The sequence below is a fragment of the Thamnophis elegans genome, chromosome 11, assembly GCF_009769535.1.
Source record: "Thamnophis elegans isolate rThaEle1 chromosome 11, rThaEle1.pri, whole genome shotgun sequence".
NCBI classification, from domain to species: domain Eukaryota; kingdom Metazoa; phylum Chordata; class Lepidosauria; order Squamata; family Colubridae; genus Thamnophis; species Thamnophis elegans.
This window is the reverse complement of record NC_045551.1, coordinates 26106825-26129261: the sequence shown is the minus strand read 5'-3', so window position 1 is coordinate 26129261 and position 22437 is coordinate 26106825. Positions and strand designations below refer to the sequence as shown.

The 22437-nt window shown below is 39.3% G+C and overlaps 1 protein-coding gene across 3 annotated transcripts in view; it reads left to right on the top strand.

Moving 5' to 3' along the window:
• The window catches only part of STS (steroid sulfatase), a 145405-nt gene that overhangs the window by 11055 nt on the left and 111913 nt on the right, over positions 1–22437 (top strand). For all 3 annotated transcript variants that reach the window (XM_032226902.1, XM_032226900.1, XM_032226901.1), the window contains exon 2: positions 21425–21605. In XM_032226902.1, the coding sequence (XP_032082793.1) occupies positions 21460–21605 (146 nt within the window). In that variant the 5' untranslated portion in view covers positions 21425–21459. The remainder of the gene's footprint in view (positions 1–21424; positions 21606–22437) is intronic.

Here is a 22437-nt window from a genome sequence, read left to right as displayed (position 1 = left end):
GCTCGGTTTCGGTCGGACTTGGACTCCACACCTGCAGTTCCAGCCGAGGCACAGGGGGATCAAGTAGAACAGCTCTGGGTTGAGTTTCAGGACGTTACCCCCGGGGATGTGGACAAGGCCATGAGAGCTGTAAGTTCCTCCACCTGTGCTCTGGATCCGTGTCCCTCATGGCTGGTTGTTAACTGCAGTGAGGTGACACGAGGCTGGATCCAGGCGGTTGTAACCGCCTCCCTTCGGGAGGGGAACTTCCCCGCCGCACTGAAAGTGGCGGTGGTGAGACCCCTCCTGAAGAAACCATCCTTGGATCCAGCTGTCCTCAATAGTTATCGCCCGGTCTCCAACCTTCCCTTCTTGGGGAAGGTTGTTGAGAAGGTGGTGGCCTTCCAGCTCCAACGGTCCTTGGAGGAAGCAAACTATCTAGACCCCTTCCAGTCAGGCTTCAGACCCGGTTACAGCACAGAAACCGCGTTGGTCGCATTGATGGATGATCTTTGGAGAGCCAGAGATGAAGGACATCCCTCCATCCTGGTCCTCCTTGACCTCTCAGCGGCTTTCGATACCATCGACCATGGTATCCTTCTGCGACGACTGCGGGAGGTGGGAGTGGGAGGCACCGTGCTACGGTGGTTCTCCTCCTACCTCTCGGACAGGTCGCAGTCGGTGTTAGTGGGAGGGGAGAGATCGTCCCCAAGGCCCCTAAATTATGGGGTGCCGCAGGGTTCGGTCTTATCCCCCCTACTATTCAACATCTACATGAAACCGCTGGGAGAGATCATCCGCAGGCACGGGATTAGATACCATCAATATGCGGACGATACTCAACTGTATCTGTCCGCCCCGTGCCAAATCAATGAAGCGGTTGACGTGATGGGCCGGGGTCTTGAGGCCGTTATGGACTGGATGAGGGTTAACAAGCTTGTGCTCAACCCAGAAAAGACCGAGTGGCTGTTGTGTTTCCCTCCCAAAGATTTGGCAAACATTCCAACACTCAGGCTGGGGGGTCAAATTCTACACCCCTCAGAGAGGGTGCGCAACTTGGGAGTCCTCCTGGATCCACAGCTGTCATTCGACCACCATTTAACGGCTGTGACCAGGGGGGCATTCGCCCAGGTACGCCTGGTGCGCCAGTTGCGACCCTACCTGGACCGGGAGGCCCTCACAACAGTCACTCGGGCCCTTGTGATCTCTAGGCTGGAATACTGCAATGTGCTCTACATGGGGCTGCCCTTGAGGAGCATCCGGCGACTTCAGCTAGTGCAGAACGCAGCCGCGCGAGTGATTGCGGGTGTCCCCCGATTCACCCGCATAACACCTATCCTCCGCGAGCTGCGCTGGCTACCTGTCGATCTCCGGATGCGCTTCAAGGTGCTATTAATCACCCATAAAGCCCTACATGGCAGTGGATCTGGATACTTGAGAGACCGCCTTCTGCCAATTACCTCCCTACGACCTATAAGATCCCATAGACTAGGCCTCCTCCGCATTCCATCGGCCAGCCAGTGTCGGCTGGCAACTACAAGGAGGAGGGCCTTCTCAGCAGTAGCCCCGACCCTTTGGAACGAGCTCCCCGTGGAGATTCGTACCCTCTCCACCGTCCAGGCCTTCCGCATAGCCTTGAAGAACTGGCTCGCCCGTCAGGCCTGGGGATAAGAATTGCTACCCCGCCCGAATGATGAATGAATGTTGCTTACTATTTTTATTATATGTTGTTGTCTTAATATTGTATTCCCCTCTCCCTGGTTTTCTGTGAGCCGCCCTGAGTCCCCTCAGGGAAAAGGGCGGCCTACAAATGCTAATAAACCACTAAACCACTAAACCACTACTTGGCGTCAGGAGCAATTACACAATTACAGGAGGTAATTGCGCTCAGCTGATGGTTATTAGGCTCCTCTCCAGACTATAAAAAAGACTGCTTGTGACACGCCCTTCTTCCAGAAGTCAATGCATTCACTAAAGAGAATGTAACTAACTTGGCAGGCTGGATTGCTGCCAAGGTTTGTCTGAATTGCTGCCAAGGTTTGTCAGCCAAGGTCCTTATCTGTTTGTTTGCTTGGCTTTCAGCCACCGAGATTCTAGTCTTGTGATTAAAGGACATTCTAATTAAGCCCATCTCGGCTTTCGTTATTGGACGGAGGAGGGGGTCAGAACACCTTTGTATGATTAATGTTTTCTTAAAGAGGTAGTTCTTGGCAAAAATGGGCAGATCAAGATTTGTTCAGAAGTAGGTGGAAATGGAAATTGTAGCCGGCCTGAAATGGTGATATCTGAATAGAGATAAAACTGGATTGTTATAAGTGAATTCAGCAGTTGTGCTTTTCTTGTAGGGAGGTTAAGTTTATTTTTTGTTTGTTCATTGTAAAAGCTATTATATTGCTTTAGGTAACTTGATGCTTAGCCAAAAAAAATGGGAAATATGAACCTCAATAATATAAGAGCAATAATTTGAGTAAGAGGAAAACAATCAGATAAGCATTTATGCAAAAAAGGGCATTAAATATGTAAAATAACATAAAATTGTTCTGATGCAGTATAATAAGGCAGATTATTTGCATTCCTCCTCCTCTTATACCTCTACAACAATAGTTGAGCCAAGAAATTGGAAGGCTGTAGGTATCATACTTTACTGCCTCCCTGATCTTCATATCCTCGCTCCTTTGAGATCATCACTTTGCACTTTCTATTGCTACCATCCATCTTCATAGAATGCATCATATGGTATCCACCTACCATACAGCAAGAGAGAGGGATGGAGCTATCATAACTTGTGCTGTCTACTTCAACAAAAGTTGACATAATTTTTGTACTGCCAGTACTTGGCCATGGGTTCATAGAATTAACTTTTCTTTCTACCTCAACTTTAGAAATAGACTAATTTCACAAGAGATCAATTAAATAATTTTAATTAAAAAGAAGGAAAATATAAACAACCTTTTAAACAAAATTCAAATATTTATTGTTGAAAAAGATTGGTCAGATGATGACCAGCCACTTATAAAGAATATGTAGGGTTTTAGACTATTTTTTCAACTTGGCAATTTTAAGATCTGTGGACTTCAACTTCCAGAATTCTACAGTCAGCCATGCTGAAAAAAACATTATAAGATGGATATTATAAGATGATTCCACAAAGAAAATTCACTATTTTGGAAGTATAAATTAAAATAATTCCCAACTTTGAAAATTAGGGAAATATATAAGATCAGATTTCCATGCACAAAAATAAAATAGGAATTCTTATTGTAAGTTCTTCATTACACTCATTATTTATTATTATTTTTTCTTTCTCTTTTTTTATATATTTTTTTCCAAAACAAACACAACACATAAAATCTTCCTTCCTTACATACTGTAGAAAGTGTATCAGTTGGTTACAAAAGGTTTTTGTGCATCTCTTCCACACTCATCAAACATAATTCTTACTAACTCAAGTATTTTAACTCAAATATTTATACATGTTACCCTTGTACCTCCATTTATATTTGACCATAATTATTTAAACATCCTTCATCATAAAATATACCTAAATTTAATACATAACCACATACTGGCATTTCATTTAATATTTCTAAAATCCTCCAATAACACTGAATCCTTATGTCCTGTTCTAGCTAAACATCCATAATATTTAATAACAGACTTTTCTAATCCTCCTTTCCAAATCACTGTTAGCAATTTTCATCTAGTTTCCTTATATTATACTCATATATATGTATATAGGTTGTCATCATTATCCCTCCTTTATTTGACTATATCCTGTATCATAACATTTACCCCTAATAATCAAAGCTTAACTGTATCTAACTTAATTTTTTTATTAACTTTTATATATAATCCAAAAGGATTTCTAATCTTCCCTTCATGGGTACCATTCAATATTCATATCTAATTATTACTTATCATAACACTACACATTTTATACATTATTATTATCAATTATTTGTTTAATTATATCTATTATTACTAAATTTCACTAAGTTTAGCTAGTTTTAAGTTATATTCTTCCATCTATCAACCTGTATCTTTCCAATAACAAAACCATCTTATATCTTCTGCTATAGTATTTTAATTCAGATATTTATACATGTTACCCTTATACCTCCAATTTTTATTTGACTATAATTGTTTGAACGTCCTTCCTTCATCATAAAATATACCTAGATTTAATACATAACCACATACTGGCGTTTCATTTAATATTTCTAAAATCCTCCAATAGCACTGAATCCTTATGACCTATTCTAGCTAAACTTCCATAATATTTACTAACAAATTTTTCTAATCCTCTTTCTGAGATCATTTTTGCAATTTTCATCCAGATTCCTTATATTGTACCCATACATATATATATAGGTTGTCATCATTATCTCTCTTTATTTGACTATATCCTGTATCATAACATTTTCCCCCTAATAATCAAAACTTAACTATATCTAATTTAGTTCTTTTTTATTAACCTTTGTATATAATCCAAAAGGATTTCTAATCATCCTTTCATGAGTGCCATTCACTATTCATATCCAATTATTACTTATCATAACACAACACATTGTATACATTATTATCATTATCAATTATTTATTTAATTATATCTATTATTACTAAGTTTCACTAAGTTTAACTAGTTTTAAGTTACATTCTTCCATCTATCAACGTGTATCTTTCCAATAACAAAACAATCTCATATCTTCTGCCATTTGTGGTATCAATCCTCTAGTCATCTTCTTGATCAGCTTTGTATGGACTTCTCTTAGCTCTTACAAGCTCTTCCTTGCTTGTAAGATCTCTCATATAATCTTGATGCCCTCTTTCTGTTTCCTTGTTCAGTTTATCTTTGATTGTCAGCAGTGTTATCAAAACTTTTGCTAGTGGAATTTCTTTCTTTAGGTTCTTTAGGTCTTCTTCTATATCTTGGCCCTTGAAGTAGATTTCCTCTCTGTTTAATTCCTCTTTCTGTATTCCATTCTTTCCATTTTCAGGAACAAACCAATTACCATAGATATCAGCAGGTTTGGTCTCTTTATATTCATTTTCCACTTCGGTGTTTTGAGTTTCAATCACCCCATTTGATGAACATTTTCAATTTTTTCATCATATTTTCTTGTTATGTACTCAAGTATTCCAATTGTTTCTCTTCTTTATTTAATAATTTCTGTAGTTCTGAAAGTATATCTTGCAAAGTCAAGACCTCTATATTTTCTGGGTATTGTGTCATTCTTGACAAACACAGCAACCTTAGCTTAAAAGATTTCTCCTCTCTGATCAAATTTCAAAGGGACATCTGTGCGTTCTTTTATCAGTGTGTAGCCAAAACAAGGCCTTGGGGCGCCAAGTCAGCAATCCATGAAAGAAAAGAAAAGAAGAAATGTTCCGTTTTAAATATTCAAAGAGTATTCTACTACTTTTAAGAGCGTAAACACTCTTAAAGAGTTTCTTTTGTATATAGCCACAGGGATAAAGAGGAAAACTTTAATATGTGAATTACAGAGTCACAAAGAGAGAAAAAAACTTAGTCCATCCGTTTCAAAAAGCTTGCATAGATTTGATCCATGTAAATAACATTTAAAAAGTAAGATAACCACTGTCCAAAACCATTCCAAATTCAATTCCGCCGCTTGGTTCTTCTATTCTGTAATTTAAATTGGTTTTTGAGTTTTTATAGGCAGACTATTTTTTAAAACAATAAAAATTCCTCACCAGCTGAAAACACTTTTTCTTTCCATAGCAGTTAGACTTATATACCGCTTCATAGGGCTTCCAGCCCTCTCTAAGCGGTTTACAGAGTCAGCATATCGCCCCCACAGTCTGGGTCCTCATTTCACCCACCTCGGAAGGATGGAAGGCTGAGTCAACCTTGAGCCGGTGAGATTTGAACCGCTGAACTGCAGATAGCAGTCAGCTGAAGTGGCCTGCAGTACTGCATCCTAACCACTGCGCCACCTCGGCACCATATCCTTCCGTTTTGAGCCGCCCTGACTTTGTCAGCCTTGTGGCTGGAATTTTTGTCACCAGCTTGAAGATCTTCTTTTGCTTCTTTTGAGGATTTTGCGATATCCCCGAGATCAGCAAGACGTATTCTTCCTGGTCACCGTCTCTTCGGGATAGTTTAGGTTCGTTGGGACCCCCCAATAGCAAAAGTATTGGCTGTGGTCTCAGGGCATTGAGACCACACAACCATCTCGTCACGACATTGGCTCCTCCCCCCACTTTTTTTTCTTACTCTTGAAATGGATGTTTCCTCTGCTTCAATCACCTCGGCTTCCTGACTTTTTGAAAATTCCTCTTTAATCAGTGCCTGGAATTAAATAATATTACTTCTGTACTTTCCCCAATTTCAATTCTCAGCTTTGAATTCTTCTTTTTCTTTTTGCAGCAGAGAAAGGGGCATTTTAATAAAAACAGAAATGTTCTATTAACTGACATACATTAATATTTCCTCCTTCATGAATGAAAGATTGAAAGAACTCAAGAAGAAGGAAGAAAAAACCAGATCCACCTTTTGCTCTGCTTGAGCAAAAAGAAACCATGCATGCATTGGAAATGCTAAAACACTCATTATCAACAGCTGCTTTTGGCTTTAAAATACTAAAAACTTTAATTCCATAAATTGTGAAGAATCAAGAAAATTATGACAAATTAAAATATATATAATTCTTTCTCCGTCCATTAGACCATCAGTCTAGAAAAAGAAATCAGAATTGTATAACTGGATGATAAGGAAAGGGATAATGATATGCTCAGCACTTCATTAGCTCCTATAATGGGCTACACACATTGGTGATACAAACTTTCTCAGAAGGGAGAGAGTCCTTATATGCTTAACAGATAAGGGTAATTGATGAAGGTAAGTTGCCTTTTAAATAAAAAGCAAATGACAAAGAGAAGAAAATCTTGCAATTAGTCTGGCTGCGTAAAGCCAGCTGGTTTAAAAGAAAGAAAAAACAATAGAGACAAAGCAAAACTAGACAAGAACATAATTTTTTTCTGAATAAAATGGAAAATGTGGCATAAGGTCAGCTGGTGACCTTTGGCCAGTGCTCTTTCTCAACCCAAGAAGAAGGTAATGGCAAACCATTTCAGAAAGTCTTGGCAAGAAAACTTCAGAAACCTGCCCAGGCAGTCATCTTTAAAAAACACAAAAGAGCTGTGCTGATGCAGTGTTTAGACAATATGTGGACTCGGTAAACCACTTAGGGAGGACTGTAAAGCACTGGGAAGCAGTACATAAGTTTAAGTGCTATTGCTAAAAGAAGGATGAGTCTGCTAAGTAGAGGATTACTCAATATAGTAAGTAAATTCTGCTCAATATAATAAGTAAATTCTATCCTAGGGATATATAGGGAAATAGGGACTAAGGTGAACAGGAACATATTCTAGTAGAGGAACAGACAAGTTTTAAGAAGGGACATTCCATTTTAGATCAGTATTTAATCTTAAAACACCCAGTAGAGATATATTCTACCTGTTTCTTAGCTTAATGCACATACTTTTTATTGATTTTAAAGGCAGCACATAGTTCTGTTCATGACAGTAATCTGTGGGAAAAGCTGGAGGTTTTATAATTGACTGCCTGCTATTTTTAATATGAACTCTATATGAAAATACATCACGGAAAGTTAGATGCAGCTTGCAGGTATATTTAATAAGTGCGGTCAATACCCAAAAGTGAGTTAAGTAATGCATTCTGGTTCTGTACTATATAACTGTTATATTTAATACTGGCTAATCATTTAAATGCTTTCATTTTTCACCCTCCTAAGATCAAGAAGTTTTGTTATTATCTTACTGTATCTGGGTGATGCAGTCATTTTTCTCCAGGGTTCCTGCTGGACTTGGAAGAGCCTTCGGATCTTACATTGAAAAGAAATGGTTATTAATTATTTAAAAAGTAAAGTTATGAATTTTAGAAATAACCTAAGACTTATATGAGTGACACTCCATTTTTTAATAGCAGAATGCAATATTCTTTCTCAAACAGCCTAGGGAAATGCAGTTGACAGCTTTAAATTCCAAAGATTTGAAGGTGATAATTACAATCAGCCACTTTTTTTTAGTGAAAATGCTTTATGAACTTCAGTTCGGATCCTTTCGTGACTTCAGACCACTAGAAGGCATTCAGGCTAAATGTTCAAGATCAGTTCTTTAGATGCTGCAATATGGCAACCTTGCATGGTGAAATTAGAGGTTTATACCTGAAGAGCTCTTTTTAAAAATTGGCTAAAGCTGTTCTATTTTTCTGTGCAGCTGATCCCCTCCACTTTTGACTATTGTTTCCAGTCTATATAAAGGAAGGAATTCATGCTGAAATTAAAATTTCTAGGACTTTCTCCAGATAATCTATATATTAGGCACCAGTTGGATTAGAAAAATGATTGTGTTACATTGAAGCAGTGAATTCTGAAAACCGATAGAATGGGAGGTACTAAATTTATTGATCTATAGGTACCTATATGATATGCCTAATTTATTGATATCTACAATTAAAATGGTGTACAGTAGGCCAGCAATATATCTTAACTCTACCTAAAAATCTCAGCATTTAGGGCTTTGATATAATTAAATGCTTTTCTTTCTGCTATTTTTGGAGGCAAGAAATAAGACATGTATGGAATGATTTGTAGAACTGGGAGAGTTGAGATAATTAGAATGTCCTTCTTCAATGCCTACTCTGTAGAGATTCTTCCCAATATTCTAAATAATGTCAAAAAATGCTGATCAGGCATATTTATAAATGATGTTGATGAGTTACAATTTCTAAATAGCCTACTATATTGCTCCCTTTCGAATTGGAGGACATGCCAAAAATATTAGCTGGGAACTATGAATACAAATGAGTATGTTTGGCAAACTGTGGGATAATATTAGGCAGAATTTTAATTTTTTGAAGTTATATTTGAATTAATACCAAATATCTGTTTAATTACATACTGTATAAAAACTAAAAGATGAAATCACACTGGCCAATTTTTAGTAAGTGTTGGCCTACATAAGCATTGAGTTTCCCAAGAACCTAGGACTTCATAATGCATCAGCCTATAAGTCTTCACTTAACAACTATTTGTTCAGTGACCAAAAGTCAATAAGAATGCTGGCAGAGAAGGTTGAAAGTGACTGCTGTCTGCCAAGAAGACTCTCTTCATTTTTGGAGGCTGCCTAAAAAAGCATTGAGCATTTGCAGCCAATTCCTAGAAGCAAGAGGGAATTCTCTTTTCTCGGGGAGCTGGCTGCAAATGGCCCATACTAAGGTACAAACGCTCCATACCAAAATCATTGGATTTTGAGACAGAACTTTCTCAGTCAGTCCCCAGAGGCAAAACTCTGAGAGCAAAAGGGCTGACCATTAAAGCAATTTGGCCCCAATGGGCAGATTCCTTCTGGTGGTCCAATCTTTTAACGGGAACCCTGAGTGCTTTCTCTTTTTATTTCTGTTTTCAGATTTTGATATTTTGTGATTTTCACCTTCTCTTCTATTTTCCCCTGGTAGTCATGCTTTCTAATTTTCAACCACAGTTAAATCTGTTGTTAGTCTTATAAACTAAGACCTTATCAGTTTGTATTCAGAAATCAAAATTATTAACGAAGGATCTCTCTTAGCATTAAAGGTTAGAGATTTCTATTAATATATTGCAACTAAATATAATAATCCTGGCTTGTCTAGTTGTAGAATTATTTTAACAAATAATTACTATTGTTTTGACATAACTATTATTTAGTAACAATCAGTCCTTAAACATTAACTTTTACAGGAAATAAGAATAACAGAAATAAGGCCTAATGAGCTTATAATATCAGAGTATTATATGATTCAAGAACACTGTTGCTTCTTTTATTAGTCCCACTCGATTCAAAAAGATATTGTATAATCCTACTTAAGGTATGAATAAAATAAAATAATTTACCCCAGAAACTAAGTTCATAAATGATCAATAGGTGTCTCCAAAATGAAGTTACTGAGATCTTGACCCTCTATCCCTCAGACGAATAACTTATAAGAAGCATTTGCCGAATAAACATTTCCTGTAATAAACATTATCTGGTAATCTACATATAAACCTGACATAAGCATTGCAGAGAGATCACACTCAGCATTATTTTCAAAACTATGTAAACTTTCAAAAACAGTATTAATGAGAGAAGGCCAATAACTAGGACAACAAGCCAGTATAAAAAAAAGTTTAATAATTTCTGCCAGATACAGACAGGAAAGGAAATTGGAGGTTCCTCAGGCTGAAATCAAGAGAAGAGTAAGTACAGGATTGTCAATATTTATGATTTAAACCTATTTTAAGCCTATAAAATTTCTTCAGAGAATTCAAAAATGAACTGGATCCAGGTAGCTTTCTTAAAGTATACTGTATTTGTTTATGTACTTTAGAGCCAATATTTTCATTGTACATGTCACTATGGAAAAATTATATTGAGAAAGCTTTTCTTGTAGCCTTTTTTTTGTGACCGATGATTGATTGATTTGATTGATTGATTGGTTAGTGCCAAGTCTTACTGATTATTTAAATGTACCTGCTTTGAGACAAACTTGGCCTGACCCTTCAGTTCCTGCAATGGTTCGCTCATCAATTGTTCTAATTGAATCCATTTGTCTTGCTGCAAGTCTTTCTCTTCTCTTTTCTCCCATCTTCCTCAACATTATAGATTTCTCAGGAGATTGATGGCAAATAGATTAAATGTTTTGATGGTATCCTATTGTTGGTGAGTCATCATTATTTCCTCAACTGGACATAAACATGGTTCAGATTGGATAATGGTTGCATACTACTATTACTGCTGCTCCTGAGTTTCTTCAACGTGTGTGATCTGGAGATATTGTTACAAGCAAACCCTAATGGTGTCTCCTTGCTTTTTGTATTCTTTGGTGTGGAAAAGCAGCTAGTGTGCTGAGGTTCAAGACATAGGAAGAGTTCTAAGACACTACCTTGTGTCAGCATTCCAAGTATCATGTAGAATTAAATCACAGTCCAAGGCAAAACGATCCTTAACATTCCAATTTAATAAAGCAGACATTTTAGCATTGTGTTAATCCCAATTCTGGAAATGACATCAGAATTCCACCCAGTTAAAAGTTCATGATCTTGTCCCCATACCCACAATCCATCACATGGTCCAATCTTCTTCTTCCACGCTGGTGTCTCCGCCCAGCTGCTTCCGGTCAGGTGTCAAAGTACGGAGACAAAAGATGACCTTGGCTTCTAGTAAAGAATGAAAACAATACATTCCACAATCCTACTCCTTCTATTCCCCTCCCATCAACTATACTAATGAAACAGCATAATGAAATAAGAGAAAATGTGGCAGGCCAAAATTCTAAAAGGAATATAATTGCACGCCTGACAGGCGGCCTCTCCTCAGAAGAAAAGTGTTTCCTGAAAAGAGAACAACATAAAAGTTAACATAAAAAAAATTAACCACCTACTTCCCCCTCCAGGGGACCCTTTGGCTTATCTGGAAACTTCTCATAGAATTGTTCTACTAACTTTTCCACTTTTAAGTTCCAACTTTTCACCCAAGTGGCTTCAGACAAAGGGTAACCCTTCCATTGCACTAAATACTGTAAGCGACCCCTATTCAGCCTGGAGTCTACTATCTTTTCCACCTCAGATTGTGTTTCCCCTTCTATCTCTATAGGAGGAGAGAAAGCTTGGGTGGATGCTCTTATGCTAGAGCCAATTACTCAGTTCTTGTGTGGACCCAATGGATCTCAGGACCTCTCTCCAGAAATTGACTGTGAACTGGACTCCGCGGTCTGAAACGATCCTCTTGGGCAATCCGTGCAGGCGATAAATGTGTTTCACAAACATTTTTGCTAATTTCTTTGCGGACGGCAACTCTGAGCAAGCGATGAAGTGCGCCTGCTTGGAAACCAAGTCCATAACTGTCCAGATTACTCTGTTGCCACTGCTGTCTGGAAGTTCCACGATGAAGTCCATTGCGACCTCTTCCCATGGTCTGTTAGGGCTGGCCACTCGTTGTAGCAGTCCAGGAGACTTCTCCAGCAGTGGTTTCATTGTTGCGCAAGTAGCACAGCTTTTTAAGTAATCCTCCACCTCTGATTCCATCTTTGGCCACCAAAATTGACACCTGGCGAGGTGGAGCATTTTAAGGAATCCAAAGTGGCATCCTAGTTCCACCTTATGGCTCCACTGTAGAACTTCCAGTCTCAAACCTGCGGGGAGGTACAGTTTGGACCCCTTCCAGACTAATCCATTTTCCATCGTTAGGATTGCCTGGTTGTTGTTGAGCCACTGGTCTGTTGGGAGCGCCAATTTCATAGCTGTCATCAGCTTATCCTGGCTTCCATTACTACCATGCTGTGGTTTTCTCGACAAAACTTTCCCCAACAAGTTTTTGGGTACTTGTTGGACAGCTGGGGTTTTTGTCTCCACTGCAGGTTCTGGGCTCTTGGAGTCAATCATCCCTGGCTGGCCCTTTTTCTCCATCGGTGGTAGCGGCTCAACCACCATCATCAATTTCCTACCACCGTCTTCCCACTTTATCGTAGGCTTCCACTTGTCAAGCCATGCAAGCCCCAAGATTATTTTCTCTGGCATCTCTGGAGCAACAATGAATCTGAGAAGCTCGCAGTGGCGGCCCACTTGTAACTTCACCAGGTCAGTTACTAGCGTGGTTTGGGCCCCTCCAAATAGCATTCCATCTACCTGCTCAACCCGAATGGGACAGGCTAGAGATCTTGTGCCTAGTTGCGTGACAATCAATGTGCTGATTAAGCATCGAGCGCAACTGGTTCTCACAACTGCTTCAACTTCCCCCTCCAACCCTGTCTTAGGCACTTGGAGGTTGAGTTGGAAGGAGAAGGGACGGATGGGTGCATTCACCATTGGGTCATCTTCAGCATTTTCCTCCTCCGAGGCCTCCCCCTTGGTAGGACTTTTCATCACTTTAAGTTGGGGATCCTCTTCCAGAGGATGTTTGCTTTTTTCCTCCTCCAAGCCCTCCCCCTTGGTAGGACTCTTCGTCACCTTAAGTTGGGGATCCTCTTCCAGGGGTTGTTGGCCCAAATGACTCTTTTGTGGTGGCATCTGGGGCCTTCTCTTTTCTGCCATGGCAGTTGGTGTGCACATTTGTGGCAATGGGGCTGGAGCCAAGCACTCTGACGCTTTGTGGCCAAGTTGACAGCAAAGGTGGCATTTTATCGGCTCCCACGAGGAAGGGGACCTAGTTACATCTCTAAACTTAGGAACTGCCTCATCACATTTTTCCACCATCCATTCTGTAGCTTGCTCCTTGGTAATCCCTTCTTCCATTGTTGAGAACCTTTCTCTGTAGGAAGGTTGGGTAAGAACCTTTTGGGGCATTGCATGGGAGACTGGAACCGGTGGGGAGGTCAATCCCTCAGTTGGCCACTACCCAGTTGTCTGCCATGGTGCCATCTGTTGAGGAAGGGCAGGTACCAATTGGAATCCCTTCCATCCATGACCTGGGATTAAGACCCATCCCGAGGGTGCCTGATTCACAGGTTGCAGTTCACCCAATGATGGATGGTTAGGAGGGTTTATGTGCCAAGGGCCCCTCTGCTGGCTTGGAGGATTTCTGGCCCAAGGCCCCTCTGCTGGCTTGGAGGACTTTCCCATGTTGATGGCCCAGGAGGTGCCCACTGCCATCTTAACCATCCATACTCTGGGAAGAAAACTCAATTTAGTGATGCTTCATACACTAGCTGCAGCCCAATTTCTGGTGGCTGGCAAGTGAAAGATGCTGGCCAAATCCCTTCTTGTGGCTGGGTTGAAAATCCCATCTTGATAGGATTCTGTCTTCAACTCAGTTGCAGGGCATTGGTTCATTTCAATTATCCCCATTTGGAAGGAGTCAAAATCTCCACTCCAGGGTTTTTTCCAAGCCTTGGCTGGGAGGAAGGAGGGGCAATATGCACTCACGTTTAGTTGTCCGGAATAGTCCGGGAAGGCCATCGGAGCTGACTGCGTGAGGGTGGCTGGGATCTCCATTCATCAGATCATCTGGCCATCCTTTCTCCACGTTGAGAATAAGCTCCTTCATCCCCCACAGGCTGGGCTTCTTGCCAGCGGCAATAAATTTTAAAAACTGCTTCACTTTTGAAGATTTGCAGAGAAGCATCTCATCTCAGCTTCTTATCTCAAAAGGCTTGTTCCTAATTGTTCGCTGATATTTTACGCTGACCGGGTGCCTCAGCATTGGGAAAACAGCAACCCTCACCCCCCCATGAGGGAGGGGTGCTGGTGATTTATTTTGAAGAGAGAATTGGGATAATGTCAGCGTTCCAAGTATCATGTAGAATTAAATCAGAGTCCAAGGCAAAATGATCCTTAACGTTCCAATTTAATAAAGCAGACATTTTAGCACATCTGTGTTAATCCCAATTCTGGAAATGATATCAAAATTCCACCCAGTTAAAAGTTCATGATCTTGTCCCCACACCCACAATCCATCACATGGGCCAATCTTCTTCCACGCTGGCGTCTCCACCCAGCTGCTTCCGGTCAGGTGTCAAAGTACGGAGACAAAAGATGACCTTGGCTTCTAGTAAAGAATGAAAACAAGACATTCCACAATCCTACTCCTTCTATTCTCCCTCCCATCAACTATACTAATGAAACAGCATAATGAAATAAGAGAAAGTGTGGCAGGCCAAAATTCTAAAAGGAATATAATTGCAGGCCTGACACCTTGCTTTTATATTTAGGAAGCATGGCTGGCTGGCTGGCTGGCTGACTGGACTGTACGGGAATGAGCCTCACTTGTTTACATAATATCTTCTGTGGTGCGAGTTAAAGAATAACCTTTGAGAATTGTTTGCTTGAGGTCAGACACAAATGAAATAATAAACAAACAATGTCATTCCTCTTCCTTTGCCATTTATTCCTCTGACCCTAAAGACCCTAAATAACAATGAATTATCCTAATTAATTACACACTAACAAATGTAGATTAAATTAGATATATACTGATAGATGATAGATAGATAGATAGATAGATAGATAGATAGATAGATAGATAGATAGATAGATAGATATGAATGGTAGAAGTAAACATTAAATATATTCAGAGACACCTAAATTATTAGAAATGAAACTTATGAGACAAAATAACTCAAATCATTTTAAAGACTGAATGTTTAACAAGAAGAAATTGTCAATATGATTGTATCAAAATCATTTGATATTAGACTATGGCATATTCAATAATATAGTATTTTGAGATGAGTGGTTTCCATTCCATGTTGAGATTTGAGATTTCCCACTAGTAAATCATTAAATAGTTGGAGATGCAATGAGGATGACGTTTCATTAAAAACACATTTTTGCTACTGTATGTCGTTAAGTTACCTTCTCGGAAGAAGTAATTACATATATTATTCTGACTTTGAGGAAGATTTATTACTGCTGGACATCCATATTTTTTCTAAAAAAAAAACCTACATACCTATTACATAGATAAGGGAGATAGGGTCTGTGCCATTCTATTGCTAAGAGACTTGTTCTTCCATATTAGAACAATAAATTTATGGCCCCCAATTACTCAGTGGATTGAAGACCAGATGTTGTTTGCCACCAATGAAAATGTTGATTACAAGTGTAGGTTATACGTATATGGATAATAATAAATAAGGTCACTTAGTAGAGAACTAGAAACCTTCCATAATAATAAACATATAATAAAACCAGAAATACCACTACCATTCTAGTGCTTGCTTACTACTGTGACATCTGATTGATTGACCATTCACTCTTAGCATGCAGCTTGATATCATCCTTGTAGAGATGGTGGCTGATCATGGTTATAGTCTTGAACTTGAACCATACCTAATCCTTGTGATTATGTGGGTAAGGGAATTCAAGTCTACACAGAACAGAAACAGGGACAGTCCATCTTGTTATATGCTAAACTTGAGGGCTATTTTTGGGAGTTGTCTAGAGTTGATTTCCAATGTTGTCTTCCAGAATTCTGTTGAATTTTTGAGGAAGTTGAGATTTATTTTGACACCTAGTCTTCAATGTCAAAAGGAAGTTCTCTAACCACTCTGCTGTCTAGCTGTTGCATATATCATTTTTACCACTCTGGGGCTGTTACAAAAGTTTCTAATTTGTCATTTCTCATATTGTGATAAAATATCAAACTTGCTGGCTTCCATGATCACCAGTCTTTTAGCTGTAAGGTCCAGGAAGACTAAAAGGAGGACTGGATATATTTATTTCTACCAACTTAAGAGCAGAGCCCATGCTTATTGCCTCTTTAACACATATGGCTATGGCCCTTCTCCTCCAGATTGACTCGGTCCTGCTTTTAGCAATTAATGTTTATCTTCCGCTATTGCTAAGAAAAGCTGAAACCACTGCAGTATGGATGGAGTTGGAACACTATATTAGTAAACTCCTCATGGGTCATCCAAATGCCAGGGTCTTACTAGGGGGAGATTTAATGCTAGATTGGGACCAGATGATTACACATTATATATGAAATATCAATGGCAAATAACCTTAAATTTTGTATATCCAACTGCTCTTGGGCTGGCGACTATTTCTGGTGAGATTGCATTTATGGCAGGATCCAAAACCAGCACCATTTATTATATCCTAACCTCTATGGATTTACTTCATTACTAGAAAGTTTTAAAAGTCCTACCTTACCTAGAAAGCAATCATCTACCTTTCCATGAAGCCTTTCATCTGGCAAATGCCCTTTGGGGACCAATTTATTCCTGCAATTTCTCCAGCAGGCCTTATAAGATGTTGGGTCAAATGGTCCCAACAACTTGACTAAAAGGTGAGGAGAGCCCTATTAAAGGGCAAGTTTAAAAAAAAAACCATTCAGCCCTTATAACAGCCAACCCTTCCCAAGATCTACTAGAACTATATAAAAATATAGTTCATAAGCTACAACCACAACTAGCACATGACTGGAATTTCTCAGCTGAGGCCCTGCATCGCCTCCAAACCATGATTTGACAAGGCTTGTGTTTTGAAGCCAAGAAACCTCTCACATATATATACACAGATATACAAAAGCGAGACTGGGGATAGCAATAAAACAACTCTTAGACATCTCCTTACACTCAAAAAACAATTTAAGCATTTGATTGCTCTTAAGAAGAGACACGACACAAGTCCCTCCTGGGAACAGCTTATTGAGGCAGCAAAGCAAAAGAACTCTTCTCTATTCTGGCATCTAATAGCTAGTCATTCTGACATAATTCATACCCTACTAGAAACACATATACCTCCTACAACTTGGGAATTTCATTTTTGGAGCAAAAGTATACAATGAAGGATTTACCTGAAGCCCCCCCCCCAAAATTCAATATCTCATTGGCCAACTCAGGACTAGGAGCTGACTTCATTTCTGCTGAATTATTAAAGAACAATTTGGAGTGGTGGATACCAGTTCTGGTGACACTATTCACTTACATCGACTCCACTGGCCATGTCCCAGAAGACTGAGGCTTGGCAATTGTTGTCCCAATTTTTAAAAAGGGAAAGAGAGATGACCCTCTCTTTACCAATTAAGACCAGTAAGTCTGCTAAATATAATCAGCAAACTCTATGCCAAACACTTCCAAGGTAAATTAAAGGAGTGGCTGGATCTTGAGTACTTGATCACTGAAGAGTAAGCCGGGCTTAGAGAGAGGAGAAGAATCATAGACCAATATATTTGCAGTTACGGCAAGAAAACAAGTAGTGAAAGTGAGCTGGTAAACGTATACTGTTTAACTTCTTTGAATGGAGAAACAGCACTTCTGGAAATCCCTGTAAAACAGGGGGTCCCCAAACCTTTGGACCTCAGGGACCACTAAATTCATAATTTTAAATCCTGTGGACCACTAATAAGATCTGCCAAATGGCTGGCTGGTTGGCTGGGTGTGGCTAGGTGGACATGTTACTGGGTCGGCATGGGCAATGATGTCACTCACGTCGAGGGGCACCTTGCCGGCCTTTACTTGTCCCTCACCTCCCAGCCAGTCCTCACCCACCCAGGCTCCTTTGGGCCCCAATAGGAAGCAGTTGTTGGAGCTAAGCAGCCACAAGAAAGAGTTGGCAAAATAGCTGGCTCAGTTCAAATTGAATCCAACCAAGAAGGAGGCTCAGCAGAAGCACCTCACTGAGGACTACGAGCATAGGCTTTCCAAGCAGAGGGAAGACCTGCGGGAATGCAAGTCCATGTACCAGTGCCTGGAAGCTCAGCAGGCCGAGATGGTCAGCTAGTTTCAGGCCATGATACAGTCCCATTGGAACAAGGCCTTCCGGCTCTTTGCTACCAGCAGCACTTCCCTCCAGCCTTCGCCCAGAGCCCCGCACCAAGAGGCTGAAGCAGACCCCACATCAGAATTTCTTCCCCCCTTCAACCAGCACAAAAAGACCCCGAAGGGGGAGACTCTCTGGCACAATAAGTTCATTGCACATATCTGGCCCAAGAACCATAGTGTCAGCCTCTGCTTTGCTGCTGCTTCGGCTGCCATTGAAACGGGGAGGGAGGGCATGGTATTTGGGAGGGGTTTACTAATTGTGCTGGAGGAAGATTCTGGAGTTCTGCTGCCTGTCGGATTGCGCATGCGGAGGAGGTTCCCGCCAAGGCCAACGGCACCGACATTCCATCTTGGTGATGCCTTTCGAAGTTATCTCACACCTGACACTTGGGAGAATTATGATTGGACTGCAACTGGGATGCCAAGGGGTGGGGAATGGGTTATTTATATATCACTGGCTTTCGCGCCTAAATAATCAGTCTTCGCTTTGCTACGCTTCTAATCATTTATAATTAGTAAAAGTACACTTGATTTCTATCAATGGACTCTCGTGGTTTTCTTTCCTAATTATTCAATGAAGAGGTGCTGACACATAGTTTGAAGACCGAATAAAGCTCTTCAACTGATTGATGAGAATTACATTGATCAAGTGCTGTGCCAGCAGAAACACCTATCTATTTACTGTATTTCTCTATCTATCCCTCTACCTTTCTAACACACACTCTCTCTCCCTACCTACCTACTGTAATTCTTTATCTCTCTATCTATCCCTTTATCTCCCTACCTATCTACTGTATTTCTCTCTCTCTCTATTTCTCTCTATCCCTCTACCTACCTACCTATCCTCTCTGTCCCTACCTATCTACTGTATTTCTCTCTATCTCTTTCTATTTTTCTCTACCTACCTACCTACCTACCCTCTCTCTACCTACTTACCTACTGTATTTCTCTCTCTGTCTCTCTTTCTATCCCTTTATCTACCTACTTACCTAACTAACTACTCTCTCTCTCCCCCTCCCTATCTACTGTATTTCTCTCTCTTTCTATTTTTCTCTCTCTATCCCTCTACCTACCTACCTACCTACCTACCTACCCTCTCTCTCCCTACCTGCCTACTGTATTTTCTCTCTCTCTCTCTCTCTCTGTATCCCTTTATCTACCTACCTACCTACTCTCTCTCCCCCATACCTATCTACTGTATTTCTCTCTATCCCTCTACCTACCAACCTATCTACTCTCTCTCTCTCTCTCTCCCTATCTATCTACTGTATTTCTCTATCTCTTTCTATTTCTCTGTATCCCTCTATCTACCTACCTCGCACTCTCTCTCCCTTCCTACCTACTGTATTTCCCTATTTCTCTATCTCTCTCTATTTCTCTCTCTCTATCCCTTTATCTACCTACCTTCCTAACTACTTTCTCTCTCTCCCTACCTACCTACTGTATTTCTCTCTCTTTCTCTCCCTCTCTATCCCTCTATCTACCTACCTACTTTTTTTTTAAAGCCTCTTCAAAACCTTGGTGTGTCTTAAACTCTGGTGCGTCTTATACTCCGAAAAATACGGTTATTATATATTGTTTTTTATAGTGATAATTTCTTTTTAATTTTTATTACATGTTAATTATTATGTTAGTAATCAAAATGTGCATACTCCCCATTTACAGAGGGAGCATTTCTAGAATGTTTGTCTACTTGGTTGAATGAGACTAACAAAATGTGACAACTATCACAATCAGTTGAGGATAAAAATAAATGAGCCTGTTCAACAGAAGAAACTGGGCTACCTCTATTATATGCTTCTGGAGTGATCAAGTGATGACAGGAAAGTAATAAGTGAGACAATAATAGTAGGCGTGATTTAAAACATGTCAATTTATTGTTACATATCTGAGGGGAATGGAAAAACAAAAGTATTTAAAAAATGTTTTAAAGGAAATAACTATGGTAAATTTATAAATTGGCAGTGAACAAATCTTTTCATTGCCCAACTAGGTAACATCATCAGTGTTAGTGAGTGTGGGATTTGCTCCCTCTTTATATGCAGCAGTTGGCCCTGCCACTGTTGATGGTGTGGGTTTTTTCCTGGATAGTTCCTTGATTAGGCTTTTTTTTTGTTTGATTGTTTGTTTATTTCCTGTTTATCTGTTTGAAACAGGTGGAGAGGATGTTTTTCAGTCTTTTACAATTTATTTTAGATTTTTTTAATTATCTTTTTTGAATGGTCTGGAAATGTGGTTTATCTCCACTTGACTATTGATGACTGATACTGAACATCTCTCTGAACAGGGTACAGGAACCATTGAGGATCTAAATTCACATTTATAAATATCTGCAGACAATGAAAGCACCTTTCAAAATGCAATTTCATTTTGTGTTCTGTGGTATCATTATGGAGTCTCTAAAGTCAACTCGTTCTCTTGAGGCTTAGCCTTGTTGAAGAGTTTTTCTATTTTGTAGCATGTTCCTGATGCCTTTTTTCTTACGATATGGCTGCATCAATCACATCATCGCAGTAATATAGTGTTATTCCACAACAAATGGAATGGCCTGCCTGCACTCAACATACTTTGAACAAAGAGCAGGGAGAAATAAGTCTCTCTTCCAAAACTTTAGAGTGGCTTGAAAAAAATGAAGTGGCTTCATAATGTTCAGCAGAGCATTTATTAAGAGTTTAAAGAAGTATAGGATTGTTCAGTATTAGAGCTTAAACTACTGAAATATCATCAAATGTAGTCTTCATGTTTTCAGTCAATGGTGCTTTATATTAAATATGGAAAATTCTGGAATCAGGTTCATCTGTTCAGAGTCTACAAAATTAGTCAATAAATTATTTATAAATACCAATTTTCCTACCTTTCTCTTTGAATACCTTTACCAGATGGAAATATTTACACCAGATGGCATGTATTTTAATATAGATCTCCTTTAGACTGTAATTCAGGGTTTTTTTTTTTGTATCTGTGCTTTATCTGAGAATGAATTTGTGATACACCATCTCTAAACCTGTAAAAAAAATATGAAAGGTATATTTTTATTTTTTAGTAACATTTAGTTTTTTCTATATATATAGCATGATAAATCCACAAAGATCATTATTTGCTTTTGGCTTTGTTCACACATGTTTGCTAAGTCAAATGATTATACTCATCAACAAAGTAACATTCTTTATGAAACAGGTGCCACAAAAGCAATTCCACCTTAACACAGAAGAATGATCATCCTTTTCCAGTTGATGCTTTATCTGAGGCCAACCAACAGTGCTATAGATGAAAGACTTTCAAAGCCCAACATCATCTTGTTCATGGTTGATGACCTTGGCATTGGAGACTTGGGATGCTATGGAAATACAAGTCTAAGGTTTTATATCATTCTTAGTAATTTATCTGTGTTATTTATTTAAATAGATATCTACAACATTCTGGTTATTTTGTTTGATGCATGCAAGTGCCCACAAATATCTCTACTGCATGGTGGAATTGCTATGCTTAAAACTATACAATGTGAAAAATCACAATAGCATAATCAAGTAGTTGATGTTGCTTTTTCTTTTTAAATTAATATTTGAGAGAAAATGGATGTATTTAATTATATACTCAATTTATTAAAATGTGGTTTGTGAAATACATATCTTACAAATACATATTAAATGTATTAAAAATAAATTCATTGTGGTAAAAATGGAAAAAGGAATCTATTCAATTCATTATAATATTTCTGAGAAGAGTCAGAGGAAAGACAGAGAAAGAAAGGAAAGGAAAGGAAAAGGAAGGAAGGAAGGAAGGAAGGGTGAGTTAGAAATGCTGTTTATATAGCCTTGCTTAACCGTTTAACTGTGACAGGAAACTCAGAACAAAACACAGAGTATATACATAGATTATACCTAGCAAATTTAGAAAAAACCTGCCATCTACTGGCTGAATACTTTTGTAGTTGCAAATTATACATTCTAACAATGTATTCCAACACCTCCACTCAACAACTACACCTTATATTAGTTCCATTTTGGATGTTACCGTATATACTCGAGTATAAGCCGAGTTTTTCAGCCCACTTTTTGGGCTGAAAAAAGCCGGCTCGGCTTATACTCGAGTCTACAACTGGATCCGGCAGTGCTGTTGCCTGTTGGAGGAGGAGGGGATTCCTTCCTGCGAGACCCCGTCCAGAAAAATGCGGGGAGCGGCATTTGTGG